Consider the following 19,511-nt stretch of genomic DNA (forward strand, 5'->3'; position numbering starts at 1 on the left):
AGCTTGGGAATTTTTTTTGGCTGGTGCAGAATAAGCCTCAGGCTTCCTTGCATCTTATGGCTAATAATAATAATGCCTTAATTTTCATCCAACTCATCGTCGATATTGTCACTAGTTCTTTAAATACGCTCCAAAATGTTGGAGTCACTCAGATATTCTATGATAATATGATATCATAGAATATCTGAGTTGATAATGATATCATAGCTACTATGATATCATTATCAACTCCTAAAAATTATCAGGAACAATTTCTCCACTGATCAAACCTCGCTTGAACTCTTCCTTCCCAAGATTGCTCAATGTCTTCTAGTAGTTCATCCCTCTCATCTCTGTTAATTAGCATTTTAGCAAAACCTGCTTTTGCGAAACAATTCTTAATCCTTGTTTCCACCACATCTTGACTCCACACTTTTGCCAACTCTGATATGCACATCCACAAATCTAAAACAGAATCTATAGGGTGGCTGTTTTCTATTCTCAGTATAATTTTTTTCAGTATGTGACTTTGGTAGTGCATTTTCAAATTCTTGATAATGCCCTGGTCCATTGGCTGCAGTTAAGATGAATTATTCAAAAGGAAGAAAACATGCTTTACACTTGCAAATTTACCGGGGTTCGAGCCCGTGACCACCAAATACGGAGGATGCGGAAAGGTCAGGGAATGACCACCGCATATCCCCGGAGCAATATGGCTTTAGTTGCTAATACTCCTTAAAACCAAACAACAACAACAACAACTTGCAAATTTCGAAAATCAACACAATTTTTCTGTTTTCTTTCATTATCTTTCTATTGAAATTTAAAATCCACTGCTCAAAAATTTTGCTTGTCATTCAAGGCTTTTTGTTGTAGTCCAACTCTAACAAATTTACTCCTTTGAAACATCGGGGTTATTTACTTTTGCCTAATACCAAAAGCCTCAGTTTTTCATTACCAGCCATATTTGCACCAACCAAGAGTGTAATTCTCTCCTTACTATTTTTACCACCTAAACATTTATCACCTTTAAAAGTCAGTGTCTTGTTCAGCAAACATTTTAAAATAGACGTTTCATCAACATTGAATATGTCTTTGGACTCGTAGTCTTCCATAATTTTTTTCAAACTGTTTCTTTCTAATGGGTACAGTCTTCTTCGATTGCAACTCTACTTTCATCAGAAATAACTTTTTTGAGCAAGCCATAATGCTCTTTAAATTTGTCCAGCCAACCAGAACTGGCTTGGAATGTTTTGTGCCCCAGAAAAGATGCGAACTCCATAGCCTTTTCTTTTATTAATAGCCTTGATATCAGAATGTTTTGGTCTTGAATCAACTTCACCCACTTAAAAACTATTTCATCTACATCTTCCCAAAGGCATAATTTTGAACGCTTCGACTGGGTCACATTTCCTCAAAACAGTTTGAAAATCAAAATTGGGTTTTTCAGAATGGTGGACACACTACTGGTAGGGACATCAAATTTCTTTTTTTTTTTTTAATGCTGCAATCTACACTATTAAGCACTTCCACTTTTTCACACTACACTTAAGGATTTCCTCTTAGACACTATATGGTTACTTGCACAGCAGTTAAAACAAAGCTTAAATTAGAGACCACTTGGTAGTTACCATATAAACAAAGACAAGTGAAATTTAGTGAAAGTGTGGATAACTCATTTCTTCGAACCAACAGATGAATTTCCGAGATAAAGTAAAATCACTCTCTCCTAATTCTCTAATAGGATATTTATGATAGAAAATAGGTTGACCAGAGCCAATGCCTGCATCGGGAATATGCCTTAATCTTTGCCAATGGCTGTGGACAGCTGACCAGCGGGACTTCTCAGCATAGTAGTGTATAAGTTGTATATATTTTACTTCTTTTCAGCCATTGCTGACCCACTTTGCTGGGCAAAGGCCTCTCCCAAACTTTTCCATCTTTTTCTATCCCACGCCGTGGTTGGCCAGTTTCCTCCTGCAGGGTTTTACAGGCACCATTAAATTGTAAAATGTTTTAGCTCTTAATTCTTGGAATTAAAGCCTTTAGCTATTAAAATGGATTAATGCTTAAGCCTTTTAGCTCTTAATTCGTTCTTTCTACAGCATCAGCTTTATTGGCTGAAGGCCAGAGGTGCGAACAATGCATGCCCGGGTCTCTGGAAATCAGTTTGTTATATGGAAATTTTCTTCGTTATACGGAAACTATTTTCAATGTAATGACCAAGGAGAAATCAAAAAAGTTCGCTACACAGAAAATTTCACTATAGGGAAGTTCATTAAAGAGAGGTCTGACTGAATATATACAGGCAGTTACAGCTTTACGAGTTCCCGGGATTATGAGTTCTTTTTTTTTTTTTCAAGTATCAAGTAACAACATTAATTGGAATAAATAAATGCTAAACCTTCATGAATATGGTATTTCAAACCACATGTGTAGCTATACAATGCAGTACAACTATGCATGCGTTTGTTTAGGCAGAAGAGAGTGTCTCATTGCTCACATAACATAAAGTAGTTACCACACTGACATTACAAAGAGTGGTTGTGTTGCTCTTCATTTTCGCTGTCTTGTCTTATTTCAAATTTATAAGGCTCATTAAGGGAGATAAATCTGAAGGGTATTTGGAATAAACTCTTCCTTGGTTTATTCATAATTTTGAAGGATTTCAAGAACCAGTAGAGATCGTACAAAATGAAACAGAAGCAGCAGTTAATATTGCTAACCAATTACAACTTAAGCTTTCTACAACTGACGTCACTAGTCTGCATCAAGCTCACAATGGAGGGCTCACAAATGAAAACCCCCTCGAAATGGCAAAATGTGAAGAAGCTGAGGAAGAAGATTTAATAGCTGAAACTCCTGTTCATTCATTCGTTCATTCACTCTCGAGGGGCTTGATGAAGCCTTTTTCAACACACAGAAAAAGCAATTGAGATTTGAGTTACAATATTCAAATTTCGAGCACACTAGAAAAGTTGCTACAGATTTAAAAAAAGCAATTTTAGATTTTTGAATTTCGAGCCCACTACAGATTTAAAAAAATTCTACTACATGCTATTGTGAAATTTATAAAAAAAGAAAGAAAGACTGTCTTGGAGAAAAACGACTCTTGAAGCATTTCTGAAGGATTTCTTTTGCAACAAACCAGCGAGTGCCAAACCAGCAATGAGTGATGAACCATCAAATGTGCATTTAGTCGATGATGATGAAGAATAAACATTCTTTAACATTTGTGTGACATAAATAATTTCATTATTATAATTTGCTTACTTTTAAAGGCTATGTTTTCATCTCGTTGGATAAATAAACCATTGTTTATGCATAAACTATTGTTTTGTTGACCTTTATTTAACATTACTATGGTCAAATTTCATTTCTGTGAATGTAACCCGTTTTGAACATTACGTCTATGGGAAATAAATTCCCGCTTTATGAGTGCATACTAGGAACAAATTAACTCATAAAATCAGGAACTACTGTGTACATATATAAATATATATATATATATATATTTTGTGTTCTTATTGAAGATTATAATAATGATATCTGGTAAAGTTTACAGTGTTAGGTATTTGTCAGTTGTGCAATGTTAATACTATTGTACATAGGGCAATTGTACCAAGTTAGTAAAAGTAAAATAGCTTTAGCCTGGGTGGCCTATATAACTTTATATTAATGAAATGGAAATAAAAATAAAATAAATGTAAAATGATGCTAAAAAATGAAAATATCAATAAAAATTATAATAAACAATGAAAATTGCAAAAAGCAAATAACATTCCCTCACTTGGCCATCAGTCTGCTACTTCAACGGGGGTTTTGAGCAGATCGATAGCCAGACTAAAGGAATGTCTAATACCTACCCGTTTCTGTTGTCCCCATACCAGTTTTGCCAGTTATTAATTTTTAAGTGATAGTATTAAAATTAAAGGAAATTAAATGTGAATAGATAATATGTTTAATTTAATTTTCATAAAATTTTTTAATTTTAAATTTTAAATTTTGTGAACATAGTGTAAGAAACAGCAAAGTAGAATAGGCGACACAAAGCCCAATAGGTATGTATCAGAATATATGAGAAAGGTTCTTACTTTCTTCTTTTTCTGTGGTGGTCAGACTGAAAAGGGGTCAATTCCCACCATCTGGTTGTTTTATGTGTTGATTAGATTATACTGCACAGACGTGCCTTTCATAGATTATGGTGTGATGGTGAAATTGCTGTAGGCAATATATCCTGTGTCAATGTGAGTGTTTTGAAAGCCATGAGAGGGTTTATATTTGTGCTTGTGGGGGGGGGGGTGCTTCTGATGTCGGAAGGAACCTTTATAAATGAAATGATGTGTTTATACCACTACAATATGTGTTGGTATGATTAAATACAAGAACTATGTTAATAAATTGGGGATGCTAACCCCTGGACAGGGCTGTTATAGCTTTTCTAAGGCATAACGACCCGTGTATGTCCGGGGGAGGGTAGCTATGTACATATTTACAGCCTCCTTCAATGTGAAAATTTCACCCTGTATCAATAGGTTTAATACTGTATTTAAATGGGGGGATATAAATGTTATGTGTATAAAGTATACCTTAAGCACAATTATTTTGTTGTTGGGTGTTTGTTGCAGGTGATAATTTCCCTTTATTTAGATTGTCTGATTTAGGAAGGGGAGAAAAATTTTTGGTAGTCCGGGTTACGGTGCGGTCAGACGACGAGCCTCTTCTGAGAGCAATAAACCCGGGGATCACAAAATTGGGAATTTTAATCTTAATTTGATAATGGACACAGATTTTAAGACACCCTAGTAATGGTAGTCTACGGGCCATTTATTGTTCTAAACTGTTTCAGTGTATTTTCAATAAGTGTACAGTAAACCCCCGCTATTCGCGGTATCTGTATTTGCGGTTTCGCGTATTCGCGATCGCCGATTTAATATAAAATGAAACCTAAAAAAATGTGAATTTTAAAGCGCCGTGAATATTTTCCGCCATAAAAAACATGGGCGTGGCTAAAATTATCTTTCCCAGTCAAAACAGCGCTCAGTGGGTGGGGGGGAGATGAGTGACAAAATTGCGAGCGTGGATGTTTCTCGCTAATCCTTGTTCAGTATGTGTTATGCGTTTGTCATGGAAGGTTTCGTCGTTTGCTTTTAATTTATATGTTTATAAATTGAATAAATTTATCAATTTATAAATTGATATGCTTAGAAAAGTGATAAATCTACCGTTTTGCAGTGTAAAACAGACTTTTTCGAGTGTGTTAACAGAAGAAAGTGACTTTATTGTGGACAAGTTCTTTCTAACCCCTACAAAAATATCGCTACGAATAAAAAGAGAAATGTGAAAATATCAAAGAAGGTGATGACATTAGCGAATAAAATTGAGTTATTAGACAAAATTTCTAATGGTGAAAGTGTCTCCTCAATGGCAAAACATTATAAAATCAATGAGTCAACGGTACAATCAATCAAAAAATTGGAAGAAAATATCCGCCGTAGTGTCCGTGAAAACGCACTAATTGCTTCAAAAATTGCTCTGTAACTCGTGATGTTAAATTAGAAAAAATGGAAAAGGCTTAAAATCTGTGGATAGAAGACCGAACTCAAAATAAAATTCTGTTAAGTTCACTCATCATTCGCAAAAAGGAAAAACTCCTTTATCAACACTTTAGCGAAACTGGTGATAGCACTGGCGGGATGTTTTTTTTGCTAGCAAGCAAAGGCGCTGGTTTGAAAGATTTGTTTGAAATTTCTAATAAATATTACATTTAATATTAAATTGTTTCTTATTTTCATTTCGATGCCATATGCTTGCATTTCACTATGTACTGTCTATGTACATAGTCATATTATGAAGGTACACATAATACATACATAGACAAAATTTTAGACTAGTTTTTCTTATATATTTCATACTTTGGAATGGAACCCCTTTATTACTATGGGAGCCATAACTCAGTATTCGCGTTTTCGGTATTCGCGACATTTCTCAGGAACGTAACCCCCGCTATTCGCGGGAGTTTACTGTATAAGGATTCGCGTTAGGGTGGTGTATGTTGAGGTTCGTATGAAAGTAGCAGACTGATGGCCAAGTGAGGGCACATTATTTGCTTTTTGCAATTTTCATTGCTTATTATCATTTTTATTGATATTTTCATTTTTTAGCATCATTTTATATAGGCCAACCAGGCTAAAGCTAGTTTACTTTTACTAACTTGGTAGCTTGGTCCATATAACCTAATTCCCTACAGATAAATACCATTTAATTAAATAAAATTGACCAATATGTATATATACACACACACACACATATATACACAGTGGGGCCTTGACTTACGATAACATCAACATTCGATATTCTCAGGAAAACCGATATACCTTCCATACAATCTTTTACTTTAAGGACAGATGATATTTGCAGGAACCCATGGTTTTTCGATATAATTGGAACAACACATGAGTGGAAATTTTCAGATGCATGGCATGTGGAACAGGCACCTCTGTAACCAGGTGAGCAGGAGCAGCAGTGCGTAGCACACGCTTCTTGATTTGGTGGTCACAGGCCCGAACCGGGGTTCGGGCCCGTGACCACCAAATACAGCGGATGCGGAAAGGTCAGGGAATGACCACCGCATATCCTCGGAGCAATATGGCCTTAGTTGCTAATGCTCCTAAAAACCAAATAACAACAACACGTGGAACATCACTTGTACGATTGTTCTCAACCAATTAGCACCTTTTTTATTGTTCAACAAACATTCCCACGAGTTACAGTACTTTGGAGAGTTTCTTTATCTTCTGTTTGATGTGCTTGTTCGGTGTGTTTTTGTTAATTATATGTAATTACAGTAATTTAATTATGGTTATTTTTGAATTTATTAATTAAATAAATAAAATTTAAATAACCATGGCTCCTAAAGCACAAATTAAGATTTCTATTAAAGTGAAGCAAGAGATGATAAAAAACAAGAAGGAATAAAAATTAGTGCAATAGTAAGTGAGCATGGTTTTCCTTAATCAACCGTTTCTAGAATACTTAAACAAAAGGATATCCTAAAGAGTGTTAAAGTTAGAGATTATTCCACATCGGTGCATAAGGGAAGAGACTTTATTGTGGAAATGGAAAGGCTTTTGTTGATATGGATTAGGGAAAAGCAGATCTATGACTATCTGAACTTAAAACTCTATCAATCAGTGACAGTGCTATGCACTTTGAAGACTTTAAATTTAGCAGAGGCTGCTTCGAGTGCTTCAAAAAAAGTGTGAATATCAAAAGTGCTGAAAGTCATGGAGAGGTATCCGGTGCTGATAAAAAAAAAAAAGCAGCTGGGGCCTTTAAAATTGAATTCCAAGAGTTTGTTGATCAGGAGTAATCTTCCCCAGCAGATTTTTAACAATAACGAAACCAGCTTCTTCCTTAGTACATAGTACATCACTAAGGATGAGGCTAGTTTACCTGGGCATAAGGCTATGAAAGATAGGCTCGCTCTCCAGTTGAGTGCCAATGCCTCTGGAGATTTCATGATGAAGCTTTTGCTTGTGTATCACTCTAACACCCCCAAAGTATTTAAACAACAAAAGATTGACAAAGTCATTCTGGGAGTGTTTTGGCGCAGTAACAAGAAGGTCTGGGTTACAAGATGTCTTCAATGAATGGGTGGATGAAGTTTTCTGTCCTTCAGTGAAGATCTTGAGAAAAAGAATCTTCCTGTGAAGGCACTGCTCCTGCTGGATAATGCCCCAGGTCATGATCCCACTCTTGTTAAATCTCTTGAGTCATAATTTGACTTTGTTCAAGTCAAATTTTTGCCTTGAACATTGATTTTTGGAGGTTGAAGTTCAACATCCTGGGCTGTGTGAGGCTGATTGTAAGTTCTTGGAATGATGTATCCACCAGGTGCTTAAATTCAGCCTGGAAAAACATCTGGCATTTAATTATCCATAACATTGAAGGATTTGAAGATGATGGTGATTTGATAAATGATATTGTCACTCTTGGTAAATCAATTTATTTTTACAAAATTTGATCCGGTTTTATATTATTATTATTTTAATAAAGTTTCAGTTATAGATGGTTGGTGTGTTGCATTGTAGTTATTATGAGTGAAAATATACCAATTGGTAAGTTTTCTTAATGCTTAAAGACTGCAACTGCATTCCCATATATACTCTTAGTTTCCATGGTCTTTCCTAGGCTTATAAACTAGAGTTATTTTTCTTGTAAAAATAATTTTTTGCATCCATAAATAGTCTTTTTTGCTCTCCTTTACTCCCTTTCAAGCAAGCCAATATCTTTCTTGAAATAAGTGTTGCAGACTTGTATATAATAATCACATTCTGGTCTGACCACTAAATTGTACAATGTGTTAGTTGTCTGATGGCACCAGGGGTTTCCACCATCTCCACGCACTAATTTGTACAGTGAGATAATAATCTCTTTATCTTAACTAGCATCCTAACCTCTTAATCTCTTATAAATCTCTTAATAAGAGATTAAACAGCAAAATATCACTATGTATATATCTATTACTGAAGGAATCCTGTGAGCTGTTGTAGCAGACACACTAATGAGCGAACTTCACAGACTGTATTACAACCACCAGATTCTTTTTATCATTATCATCTAGAGCTGTGCTGAGTGGGTTAATTCCCATGTTAATAATTTCATTTGGGATTACCTTTCATTTACAAGCATTAATGCTTAATTACAATTCTTTATTGGGATTATCTTTCATTTACAAGCATTAATGCTTAATTACAATTCATTAGGCCAGTTATATGATTTGTCTATCCTTCTGTAGCAACATACCCTGGTTCTTGTTCAACACCTCTGATTACCTTCTCTTCATCAAAAAATTCTCATATAATAATACTTGTAATAACATCAGCAGTATCATTTACGAAAATCATAAACAACAACAAAGGCTTCAGCATAGAACCCCGAATGACCCCACTTAATTCCCATGTCTCAGAAGCACAACAAACAATTTAACAGCTATGGTCAAATATCAGAAATGCACCTTTGTTTTCATAAAAATAATTATAAAATAAATGAAAATAAATTATAATTATATTATAATATTAATTAAATAATTTTTATGAATATTCCAAACATGAAAGGTATTAGAATCTATGGTACTTAGTCAGTGTTTCTCATTATTGTTATTGTTATTTTTTGGTTTTTAGGAGCATTAGCAACTAAGGCCATATTGCTCCGGTGCGGTGGTCATTCCCTGACCTTTCCGCATGCTTGTATTTGGTGGTGATGGGCTCGAACCCCGGTCTAATCAAGAAGCGTGTGCTACACACTGGTGCTCCTTCCCACCTGGCTACAGAGGCGCCCAGTGTTTCTCAACCTTTTCGTTGTTGGGGCACACTTTTCAAGATGCTAAAATTTTGCAGCACACTTTTAAAGATGCTAAAATTTTTGTGGCACACTACTATCACTATTACACCCATATATACATTTATATATGGGTGTAAATTATATTATAAATATATATAAACATTATAAATATATATAAATATTATAAATAAAAATTATAAATAAAGATAAATATAAATAATATATATATATTATAATATTCATAATATATATATTATAATATTCATAATATATATATAATACATATATTCACAAAGTGGAAGTTATTTATGTCGGGTATATTTAATAATACAGGCAACCCCTGTATAACACAGTACTTCTACAACATGGTTTTGCTCTAACACGACTGATAAATTGTGGCAATCCTAGCACAACACAGTACTTAAGTTTTTGCACTAACACAGTTTGAGAATTGCGGGAGATCTCGCATAACCTTACTATTATGTTAGATGTAATTTTAAACATTTCCATTCCTTTTTATAAATCCCTGCTGTTGACTTGCTAGTTGTTATCACCTTCATATTTTTCTAAAGCACATTTCTGGAGGTAACTACAATAAAACAATAAAAACAATTTGCAGTTCCTGGTTTATTGGTCTTCTTTTCTGGTAAGCATAATCAATTATAAACGAGTAGTCAACTCGATCTTCTTGCATTTGTTATAGTACCGATAGCTGAAATTCTGTGGGTTTTCATGTTATTAAGGTGAAATGTGTTTCCCCTTCCATGAAATATTGAATCATATAAAAAATATAAATAAATTCTAAGAAACTCATTACTCTGTATCTCACTTGTACATATTAAACGAACGTATATTATCTGACATTTAAGTATCACAGTTTGTAAGGTAAGACGTTTATTCCATTATTACTATTATAAAAATAAAGTTAAAATATTAAGTTATTGCTACTATAAAAATTAAGTTTCCGATAGTTATAAAAAAATGGTATATTTTTGTTAGCTTTTGGAATGTAACCCCCCCCTTTCTGTACTGGTTCTTAGTCCCATATAACACGGTTTCGCATTACATGAGATTTTGTGGGAACCAAACTATCATGTTATTCGAGGGTTACCTGTACACTTATTATTTGTTTTAAATGCTTTTAATATCTCTTTTTTAAACATACATGAATTGCATGAAATTTAAAAGAACATACATGAAATTTAAAAGAAAATTAACATAATTATATAAAATCAAAAAAATATATAATTATAACATTTTAATCAATGAGACAGTTGGGTTTGATGGGAGGCACACAGTTTTTTAACACAAGGATTTATTGCAGATAAGCTTACTCTCAGCTCCTCCTCTACCAACTTTAGTCTCTCTCTCTCTCTCTCTCTCTCTCTCTCTCTCTCTCTCTCTCTCTCTCTCTCTCTCTCTCTCTCTTTTGTTTAATCTCGTTTAAAGCAGAAAACCCTGTTTCGCACAAGTAAGAAGTGGAAAACAGCAATAAAATTCTAATTGACTTTTCCGAAATTTCTTGTTGCAAATGGGTCTCTTACACGAATATTTTTTTTGGTATCAAGGGATGGGAAATAATGCTCAATTACTGTCTTTAATAGCTCTAATGTTTTGCTTATTACATTAATTATTTTAGTATAATTCGTTTTGGCAGTCAAGGGAAACATTTCTAACCCTTTTTCATTTACATATTTTTTCCATATTTCTTCAACTTTTCTTTAAAGGTCAACAACTTGTCAGTAAGAGTGAGTAAATTTTCCTCCGAGCCTTGCATGCTGATATTTAATTTATTTAGTTGCACGAATAAATCTGCTAGTAAAGCTAATTTACAGCACCAAATTTCATCACTTAAATAATCGCAAAATTCTGATTGCTCCAGTGAAAAAAATATGAGCATTTCCTCACGCAACTCGTACATATGCATAAGTACATTTCCTTACGATAGCCACCGAACCTCATTTTGCATTTTTAAAGAAAAATGATAAGACTCTAGTTCCTTGCAAAATTTTCCAAAAATACATATTTTTTGTAGTCTAGTTTTGATATACTTGACCATTTTAACCACTTGATCAAGTACAAGTTTTAAATCGGGTACAACTGTCTTCGCTACTAGCACTTCTCTGTGTATAAAAGTGTTGTAATAATATTTGAATTGTGTCGTTTTACTAAGTTTACAAATCCTTTTAGTGCTCCTGTCATTGCGGGAGCATTGTCGGTACAATTGCCAACATGACTTCCACAAAATACCACACTTTTGTAAATAATTATCCATTACTTCGAAAATATCTTGGCCAGTTGTTCTTTCAATGAGTTCTTTACAACAGCAACACAAAAAAAAAAAAAAAGATTAATAATTGTGTCATTTTCGATAAACCTGACAAATGCTATTAATTTGGCTTTCCTGCTAATGTCTATAGAATTATCTACTTGTAATGCAGTAACCCCAAAATTATTAATATGTTGAACAACTTGTTCTTAATATCATCGGACATTTCTTTTATATGTATGCCTGCTAATTGTGCTGTTAGAAAGTGGCTAAAATTTTTGTGGCACGCTACTATCACTATTACACCCATATATACATTTATGTATATATGGGTGTTTTTTTTTTCCTGCTTTATTTTTTTTTATTTTTTTTTCCTGCTTCCTCTCCCAAAATACTTTTCACGATTACCTGACATCATTAATAAAATCAGACTTTCTGCAATCGGGTGAGATTTTTTTTTTTTTTTTTTTTTTTTGCCACCAGTTCAGCTACTAAATACTTCTTGTGCTTTATCTGATATTTTAGCTATATTATAAATTCTGTACTTTACCTTGTTTTCTAGTAGAGGCCAGCAGTCTTTTAAAATACTTCACAGTTTTGGACAATAAATTCTCGTATTTCGTACAAAAGTGATGCTGCAATTTACTTGGCACCATTGGTTCATTTGACAATTTTAAACCACACAAAATCCAATCGCTAAATAATCATCATCATATTTACGACAACATGTTTTCTTCTTTTTTGATGTTTGCTCATTTTTGTTTTTGTCATTTTCTCCAAGCTCGTTGTTATCAAGTTGCCTCTTCTGATTTTCTTTCACTAAATATTTATCCATCGCTAATGATTTCTAAAAAAATTAAAGTTACTTCTAGAAACTAACATAGTTAATTGAAAATACCTGTTCTATACGAATTAACTGACTATGATGTTTTAGAGTTAAAAACACAAAGGAAATTTCTTACTATGCTGCTTACAAGCTGCGCTTAATTCGTAGTCCTATGCTTTACGCATAGGACTTATGTATATATATATATATACAACCGCAAAATGCACTGCAGGGTGCTTGGGAGAGACTAATAAGTGATAAGAATAGCCGAATAAGGGCGAACAATTCTAGTAGTAAGAATCAAAAGGTGAATAAATGTGAAGAGATCTAGTACCAGGAATTAAACGTGACATCATATCGATCACTGGAAGGAACTAGGATCGGTGCAGCATAAATAAATAAATAAATATTTTATTTGAATTAATTTTTATTATAAAACTTAGATTTATTCATTTTTTTAGTTGCATTTTCTGCGGCACACCAATGTACCATGGCACACAGGGTACATTGGGTTGAGAAACACTGTGCTTAGTATGTGTATAAGGTGAAAGCTGAGAAAACAGCAAATATTTGATAACATTAGACTTGAATTTCTGTAGATCGTAATTTTTGGGAAATGTTTTTTTTTTTTTTTTGTTTGGTTTTTAGGAGCATTAGCAACTAAGGCCATATTGCTCCGGGGATATGCGGTGGTCATTCCCTGACCTTTCTGCATCCTCCGTATTTGGTGGTGACAGGTTCGAACCCCGGTCTAATCGAGAAACATGTGCTACGCACTGCTGCTCCTTCCCACCTGGCTACGGAGGCGCCTACAAGGTATTGTAGCCTGAGTGGAGGTCAGAGAGGTAGTAAGTGACATGAACTCATCAATCTTCATCTGGTTCGTATGCTTTATTTTTCTCTTCATAAATTTTGCAATAAGCAATCTTGAACTTTTCTTTCTATTTTCAAGAAACATTTGGCATTTTCTTCCATTCCATCAAACATAGAGATCTTCCTGAATTTTACAAAATTCTTCTGCCATTTCCTTTCATTTGAACTGTTTCATGGGCTGCTCCAGTTCCTCAACAGATTCAGCTCTCCCTTGTTCCTCAACTATTTGCTCATCCAACTGGGCTAGGTCTTCTGTTTTTAAATCTTCATCTCGTTCATCCACAAGCTCATCTACATCTTTGTTCTCCAGGACCAGCTGGAACTTCTGGACTAAGTTTACAATTTCTTTTGGTAACGGAAGATATCAGCTCATCTTTGTTGAAGCCTTCGTTGTTAAGCTTGGGATTTTTTAGACGATTTTTCCAAACTCCGCTCATACAAGTTTCTGTCAAATCATTCCGGGCTCTTGAAATGCTACGTATTCCATTAAGGATATTAAAGGGCTAGAGTGTAATTCTCCGAAGAAATAGCCAATCGAACACAGTCCATGTGGCTTAAATGTTGTGGGGGGGTTTCTCTGAAGTGCTTAAATGTAGTTCACCTGTCTCAAACACATGTTGTCGAATATTTCTTCAGAGTTTTTAAAGCAGAAAATTAAATTTATTTACCTAGATTCTAGTTATGCCGCAGGTTATTATCCAACATAGTTTGTATAGGAATGAAAATAAAAACTTATACCTATTGTTCTTCATTCGACTTCTCTTAAAAATTATACAAAAAGTATCTTTTTGATTTTATCAAAAAAATTTATGTAAGTCTGAATTTACATAACTTGGGCTTACATAAGTCAAGGACTAACTGTACTGTGTAAATAATATATTTATTTTTACACTGCACTAGTAATTGAGGGACTGAGTGAAATAAAGGCCCATCCAAACTTTAAAAAGTTTTGAGGAAAAAGAAATTTTTGTTAGATTTTATTTTGTACCAAGTTTATGAATGTTACATAAATGACAATGAAAATGGAGCAAATTTGGTCCAGGGCCAACTTGCCCCCTTTTCTAAAACAAAGATTAATTTTACAAATATTCAAACCAATAAATTTCAGCTCAACTAACAGCATATGAAAATTACAGAAAATATCAAGAGATTTATATGAAACAAATGTAATTACCAGAATATGCAAATGTATCTTTGACATTCTGTGCTCAGTGGAGAATATAATTATTTGAGATTACTAATTTGTCCATATAAGCATAGCTCACAAATGTGACTACTCTCTCATTTAACAGTGAAAGGAAAATACATTCTCATTACATTACACAATCTACTGTGCTGCCATAAGTATTCTTCACACTTACAATCCTAATTTAATTATGAATCTTTTTCTCTACAGTGGGTGAAAGTTGTCCCCCAGAGACCAACCACAGAAGACAGTAACTAAAAGTGTTCATGATTCATTAAACTAAAGCATATTCTTCTTTCCAATTATTCAGTCAAATCAATGTTGTAATACAATGAATGTTTTTCAGTATCCTGCAATAACACTTTCTATAAAAGAGTAATATACATGAAGAAGCATATGCAACACTACTTTTCTTTCTTACCTAAAAAATGTCCATACTTAGTCCTGATCCTGCTTAAGAAATAAGGTGCTCCACCCAAACCAATCTCCAAACATTTTTCTATGGAGACAGAATCACTGCACTGATTTTCCAGATCAATATTTATTGCTTTATTCAAGAGATTATCTGGAATGCCAGGTCCTAAATAGCTAGTTTCAAGTTTAAGAGCCCAGTGTAGAAAACACAAGCTCTGCAACAGGTTGTTTTCTTTCCCTAAGTGAATCCAAAACAGTTTATGTTAATTTCTCTTTTTTAAGTATTAATTTTAATGTAGTAACTGATTTATTTAAATCAGAGTTATTCATTATCTATATTTTATTATTTTATTTTATTTATTATTATTTTATTATTATTAGCTATATGGTGCAAGGAAGCCCGAGGTTTATGCTGCACCAGCCAAAAAAAATTTCCCTAATTATCCTGAGAGAGAGAGAGAGAGAGAGAGAGAGAGAGAGAGAGAGAGAGAGAGAGTCAAAAGTAGAAGGGAATCACCAAGAAAGAGAAGAATGATGATATCCAGCTCAGGACCCTGGGTGTGCCAAGCCCATACTCACCAGATGTGAGCCCCTGGGGTTTGATATAAAGAACTATAGTTATGGCTTAAGCTAATCATACTTCCCACGAACAAATATGATGTGAATTTAGACCTCAAAACTGTAATTGGTACAAATTTTAAAACTAAAAAGAAAATTTCACAGTTACATAATATATTAATAATTGCATTTTAAATGCATCATGCACCTGCTATTTTCATGTATATCTCTCAGCACATAACAACTTTACTCCCATAATCAGATTTTAATGATATTATATATTTGGATCTTTCAGAAAGATTTTTCAAATAGTCTTAAATTTCACTGAAATTGGAACAATGGAAATCTGACACTTCCACCACTATCTCATACACATCTTGTGTTGTCTATGTATTTAAATGGAAATGCACTTTTGATGTTCGGGCATTACTTGGTAAGGAAATGTTGTACCGACACCAAAATTTTTAGCATAATGTTCTTCTAGCCCCTGAGAAAATTTTGGAGTCCAAATGCAATTTCATGTGTCCCCCCCCCCCACAGAAACCTAAAGGGTGGTTATAAAGTCCTTACCTATTTTTAGAAAAAAAAAAAAATACTAAAATACAGAGCCTATTAGAAAAGAACTTTTCATATAGTCAGGTACAGTCAGTCCTCATATAACGCGTGTTTACACTACACGAATTCAATCATACACGATTTATAAATGGGGAAACGATATCGTACATAACACAAACCGAATTCGCTTATGCACAATTCGCCTTTGTGTTTACAAGAAATGGCAGTCGAACGCAGAATCGCCCCAACTGAATGCAACACGATAGGAATGAAGAGAAGATTCTGAAAATGTATGTATATTTTTTATATCAGTGAAAGGGAAACACATTTCACCATAATAACATAAAAACCCACACAATTCCAGCTATCGGTATTATCACAAATGCAATTAGATCAAGTTTACTACCAAGTTTATAACAGATTCCACTAGCAGGAACGCACTGGAAATTGTTTTATGGCAGTTAACCCCCAGAAATGTGCTTTAGTAAAATATGAGCTAGTGAGGTCTTCATAGTGTGTCTCTGCCTTTACGGTGTTGTTTATTTAGTTGCTACACGCGCACAGCTTTGTTTATGCATATCAAGCGTGCCTCCTCATTTTGTAATTGTGCTTTATTCCCTAAAAATGAGTAAAATACTTAAAAGGTGTGAAAAGGAAGCATCCTGGTGAAGACACTACAGATTCAGAGAGAAAAAGAAAAGCAATATCGATAAACAGAGGTGGACTGGATCAAAAATTCTTACCTGGGAAAATTTGTAGTGGCATCATACTAGCATTTATGGCCAAAATCACACCGGCTTCCGACCCACCGAGGTTCCCCCCGGTAAGGCTTATGGCCAATCTGCCTCTGTCGATAGAGAAAAAATATGAAATTGTAAAACGTTTTGAGCGAAATGAAAGACCATATGATATTGCACGTGCTACAGGCACGTGCAATATCATATGGTCTTTCATTTCTATCATATGAGGCAACGCCGAGAATTACAAAGGATGCAGAGAAAATAACAACTTTCATAGCAGGAACAACTGTGCCATTAAAATCCATTAGAATAAGACACAAATAATTGGAAGAGACTGAACTGCTGTCATCTGTTTGGATAGAAAATCAAACAAAAAACAAGTCTGCTTAAGATAGAAGGAAAAGCGTTAGAAATATTTTATTACGTCAGAGTCTTAATAAAATACTTACGTATTTTATTATGATAATTTATTGTGTTTGGTAATGTTTTGGCTACAAATGTGTGTTCAATCTTGGGTGGTCGGCACCTAACCCTATTTTTCCCATAGGGCCTGTCATTTATATTGCACGAGGGTTTCTAGGAACACAACTATCATGCTATACGAGGACTGACTGTACACAATTTTAATACAAAACTACAGAAGGCACCATTAGGCAGTACATAAAAGATGATTTATAGGTTCACCTTGTTGTTCTATAACTTTAAAACAGATGAGGAATAACACTGTTGACACTCGTCCACAACAAGTCTATAGAGATAGCAGAAACCTCATGTCAAATGTTTTTCTCTAAATAAAGAAGATTATCTCTATAGAAACTGAATGAGTCGGGTCTGGAAATTACGAAGCCCTGTTGGGAAAATTCCTAACTGATTACTTTGTTGTGTTTGTTTCATGCAGTAAAGTGGAACTAGTCAAGTAATAAGTGGAGGCACTCCATGCATAACGATTGTGTCTTGAAGACATTGGCATCCTTGCAAATGTGGTATAATCTCTTCGAAGTGGGTTTTACAGTACTGTCCAGTAGCAGTCATGGTTTCCATTCTGCTAGAAGTTGGTCTTTTGAAAAAGAATGGGCAGGAATATGTGAAGTGATAAAACTATACCACACAGTCACCTTTAGAGAATGGACAGGGATTCCTAAAACTGATGTGGATGACTGGGAGACAAAATGTTACAGTGTTCACTGACCCATTCAAAAAAAAATGAATTAGCATTAGCAGAGGCATTTGATGCAAGAAAGCAAGCTTATGCAGCATCAGCCAAAAAAAAAAAAAAAAAAAAACCCACTTCCACTTCACCCCTCTGTTCGTTCAAAAAACCTGTCCAGCTGAGCCTTAAACTTATTTAGACTATCAACCTCCACGACAAGGGATGGAAGTCTGTTCCACCAACCAACCACCCGCTGGCTAAAGGCAAATTTCCGCACGTCTATCCTACATCTGTCTTTCCTCAATTTGAATTTATGCCCTCTCAGGTGATTATTCTGAGCTAGAAGAAGAATCCCATCAGCATTGAGCATGCTCAAACCATTCAAGGCTTTATACACCTCTATCAGATCACCTCGCTGGTGCCTAGTCTCCAGACACTGTAATTTGCAAAATTTAAGCCTTTCTTTGTAAGAGCACCCCTTTGTTCCATTCACTAATCTTGTTGCCCTTCTCTGTACTCGTTCCAGCAGCTCTACATCCTTCTTGAAATGAGGCCTCGAGACCTGTATACAGTACTCAAGGTGTGGCCTGACCATTGCCTTATACAAGGGAATAATCACCTCCTTATTCCTGCTGGAAAAATTCCCGTATATCATTGACAATACTCCATGAGCTACTCTTGCAGCCCGTCTGCACTGCTCAGAGAACTTCATATCTGCCTGCACAACTACCCCCAAATCCCTTTCATTCTCTACCACTGTCAGTGTAGTATCACAGAGTTGATACGTTGCTCTGGGGTTGCTGTTTCCCATGTGTAGTACTTTACATTTGTCAATGTTAAACTTCATTTGCCACCTCTCAGCCCATCTGCTCAACCTTTCCAGATCCTGTTGCAGCAGCAGCATAGTGTCAGTAGTGTCCTTGACAACCCTGCCAACCTTTGTAACATCTGCAAACTTGGACATTAAGCTTGATATACCATCATCAATATCATTTATAAATACAGAAAACAATAATGGACCCAACACTGAGCCCTGAGGGACTCCACTAATAACATTAGTCCACGATGAGCAGTGTCCATTGATTACCACTCTCTGTCTTCTCCCCCTCAACCACCCCTTTATCCATAGCAGCAATTTGCCTCCAATGTCACACTGCTCCAATTTGTGTAGCAGTCTTCCATGTGCAACAGTATCAAAAGCCTTTCTAAGATCCAAGTATATAATATCAAAGCTATTCCCTGCATCCAGTTCTTTTGTGACTGCATCATAGTATCCAATCAAATTGGTCAGGCAAGACTTCCCCTTAACAAAACCATGCTGTGTGCGAGCTATAACTGAAGTCTTGTCTAAATGATCCTGCAGTGCTTCTTTAACCACTGCCTCCATTAATTTTCCTGGAACAGAAGTTAAGGACACAGGTCTATAATTACTTGTGTCAGCCTTTGATCCTCCTTTGTGAATTGGGGTCACATTTGCACATTTCCAGTCTTTGGGTACCTCCCCTGAGTCCAAGGAAGCTCTCATAATTATGGCTAAGGGTTTGCTTACTTCCTTTGCTGCCTCCTTTAATATAACTGGATAGATCCCATCCACCCTGGGTGCCTTTCTTGTGTTT

At 34.9% G+C, this 19,511-nt stretch overlaps 1 protein-coding gene across 1 annotated transcript in view; it reads right to left on the bottom strand.

Moving 5' to 3' along the window:
- Nucleotides 1-19,511, bottom strand: part of LOC150090866 (uncharacterized) — a 190,894-nt gene that overhangs the window by 47,939 nt on the left and 123,444 nt on the right. Inside the window, exon 6 of the mRNA XM_090375150.1 lies at nucleotides 14,900-15,130. Within this exon, the coding sequence (XP_090231276.1) occupies nucleotides 14,900-15,130 (231 nt within the window). The remainder of the gene's footprint in view (nucleotides 1-14,899; nucleotides 15,131-19,511) is intronic.

This window comes from Mastigoproctus giganteus, chromosome 1 (assembly GCF_048544385.1).
Source record: "Mastigoproctus giganteus isolate SK-2022 chromosome 1, ASM4854438v1, whole genome shotgun sequence".
Taxonomy (NCBI): domain Eukaryota; kingdom Metazoa; phylum Arthropoda; class Arachnida; order Uropygi; family Thelyphonidae; genus Mastigoproctus; species Mastigoproctus giganteus.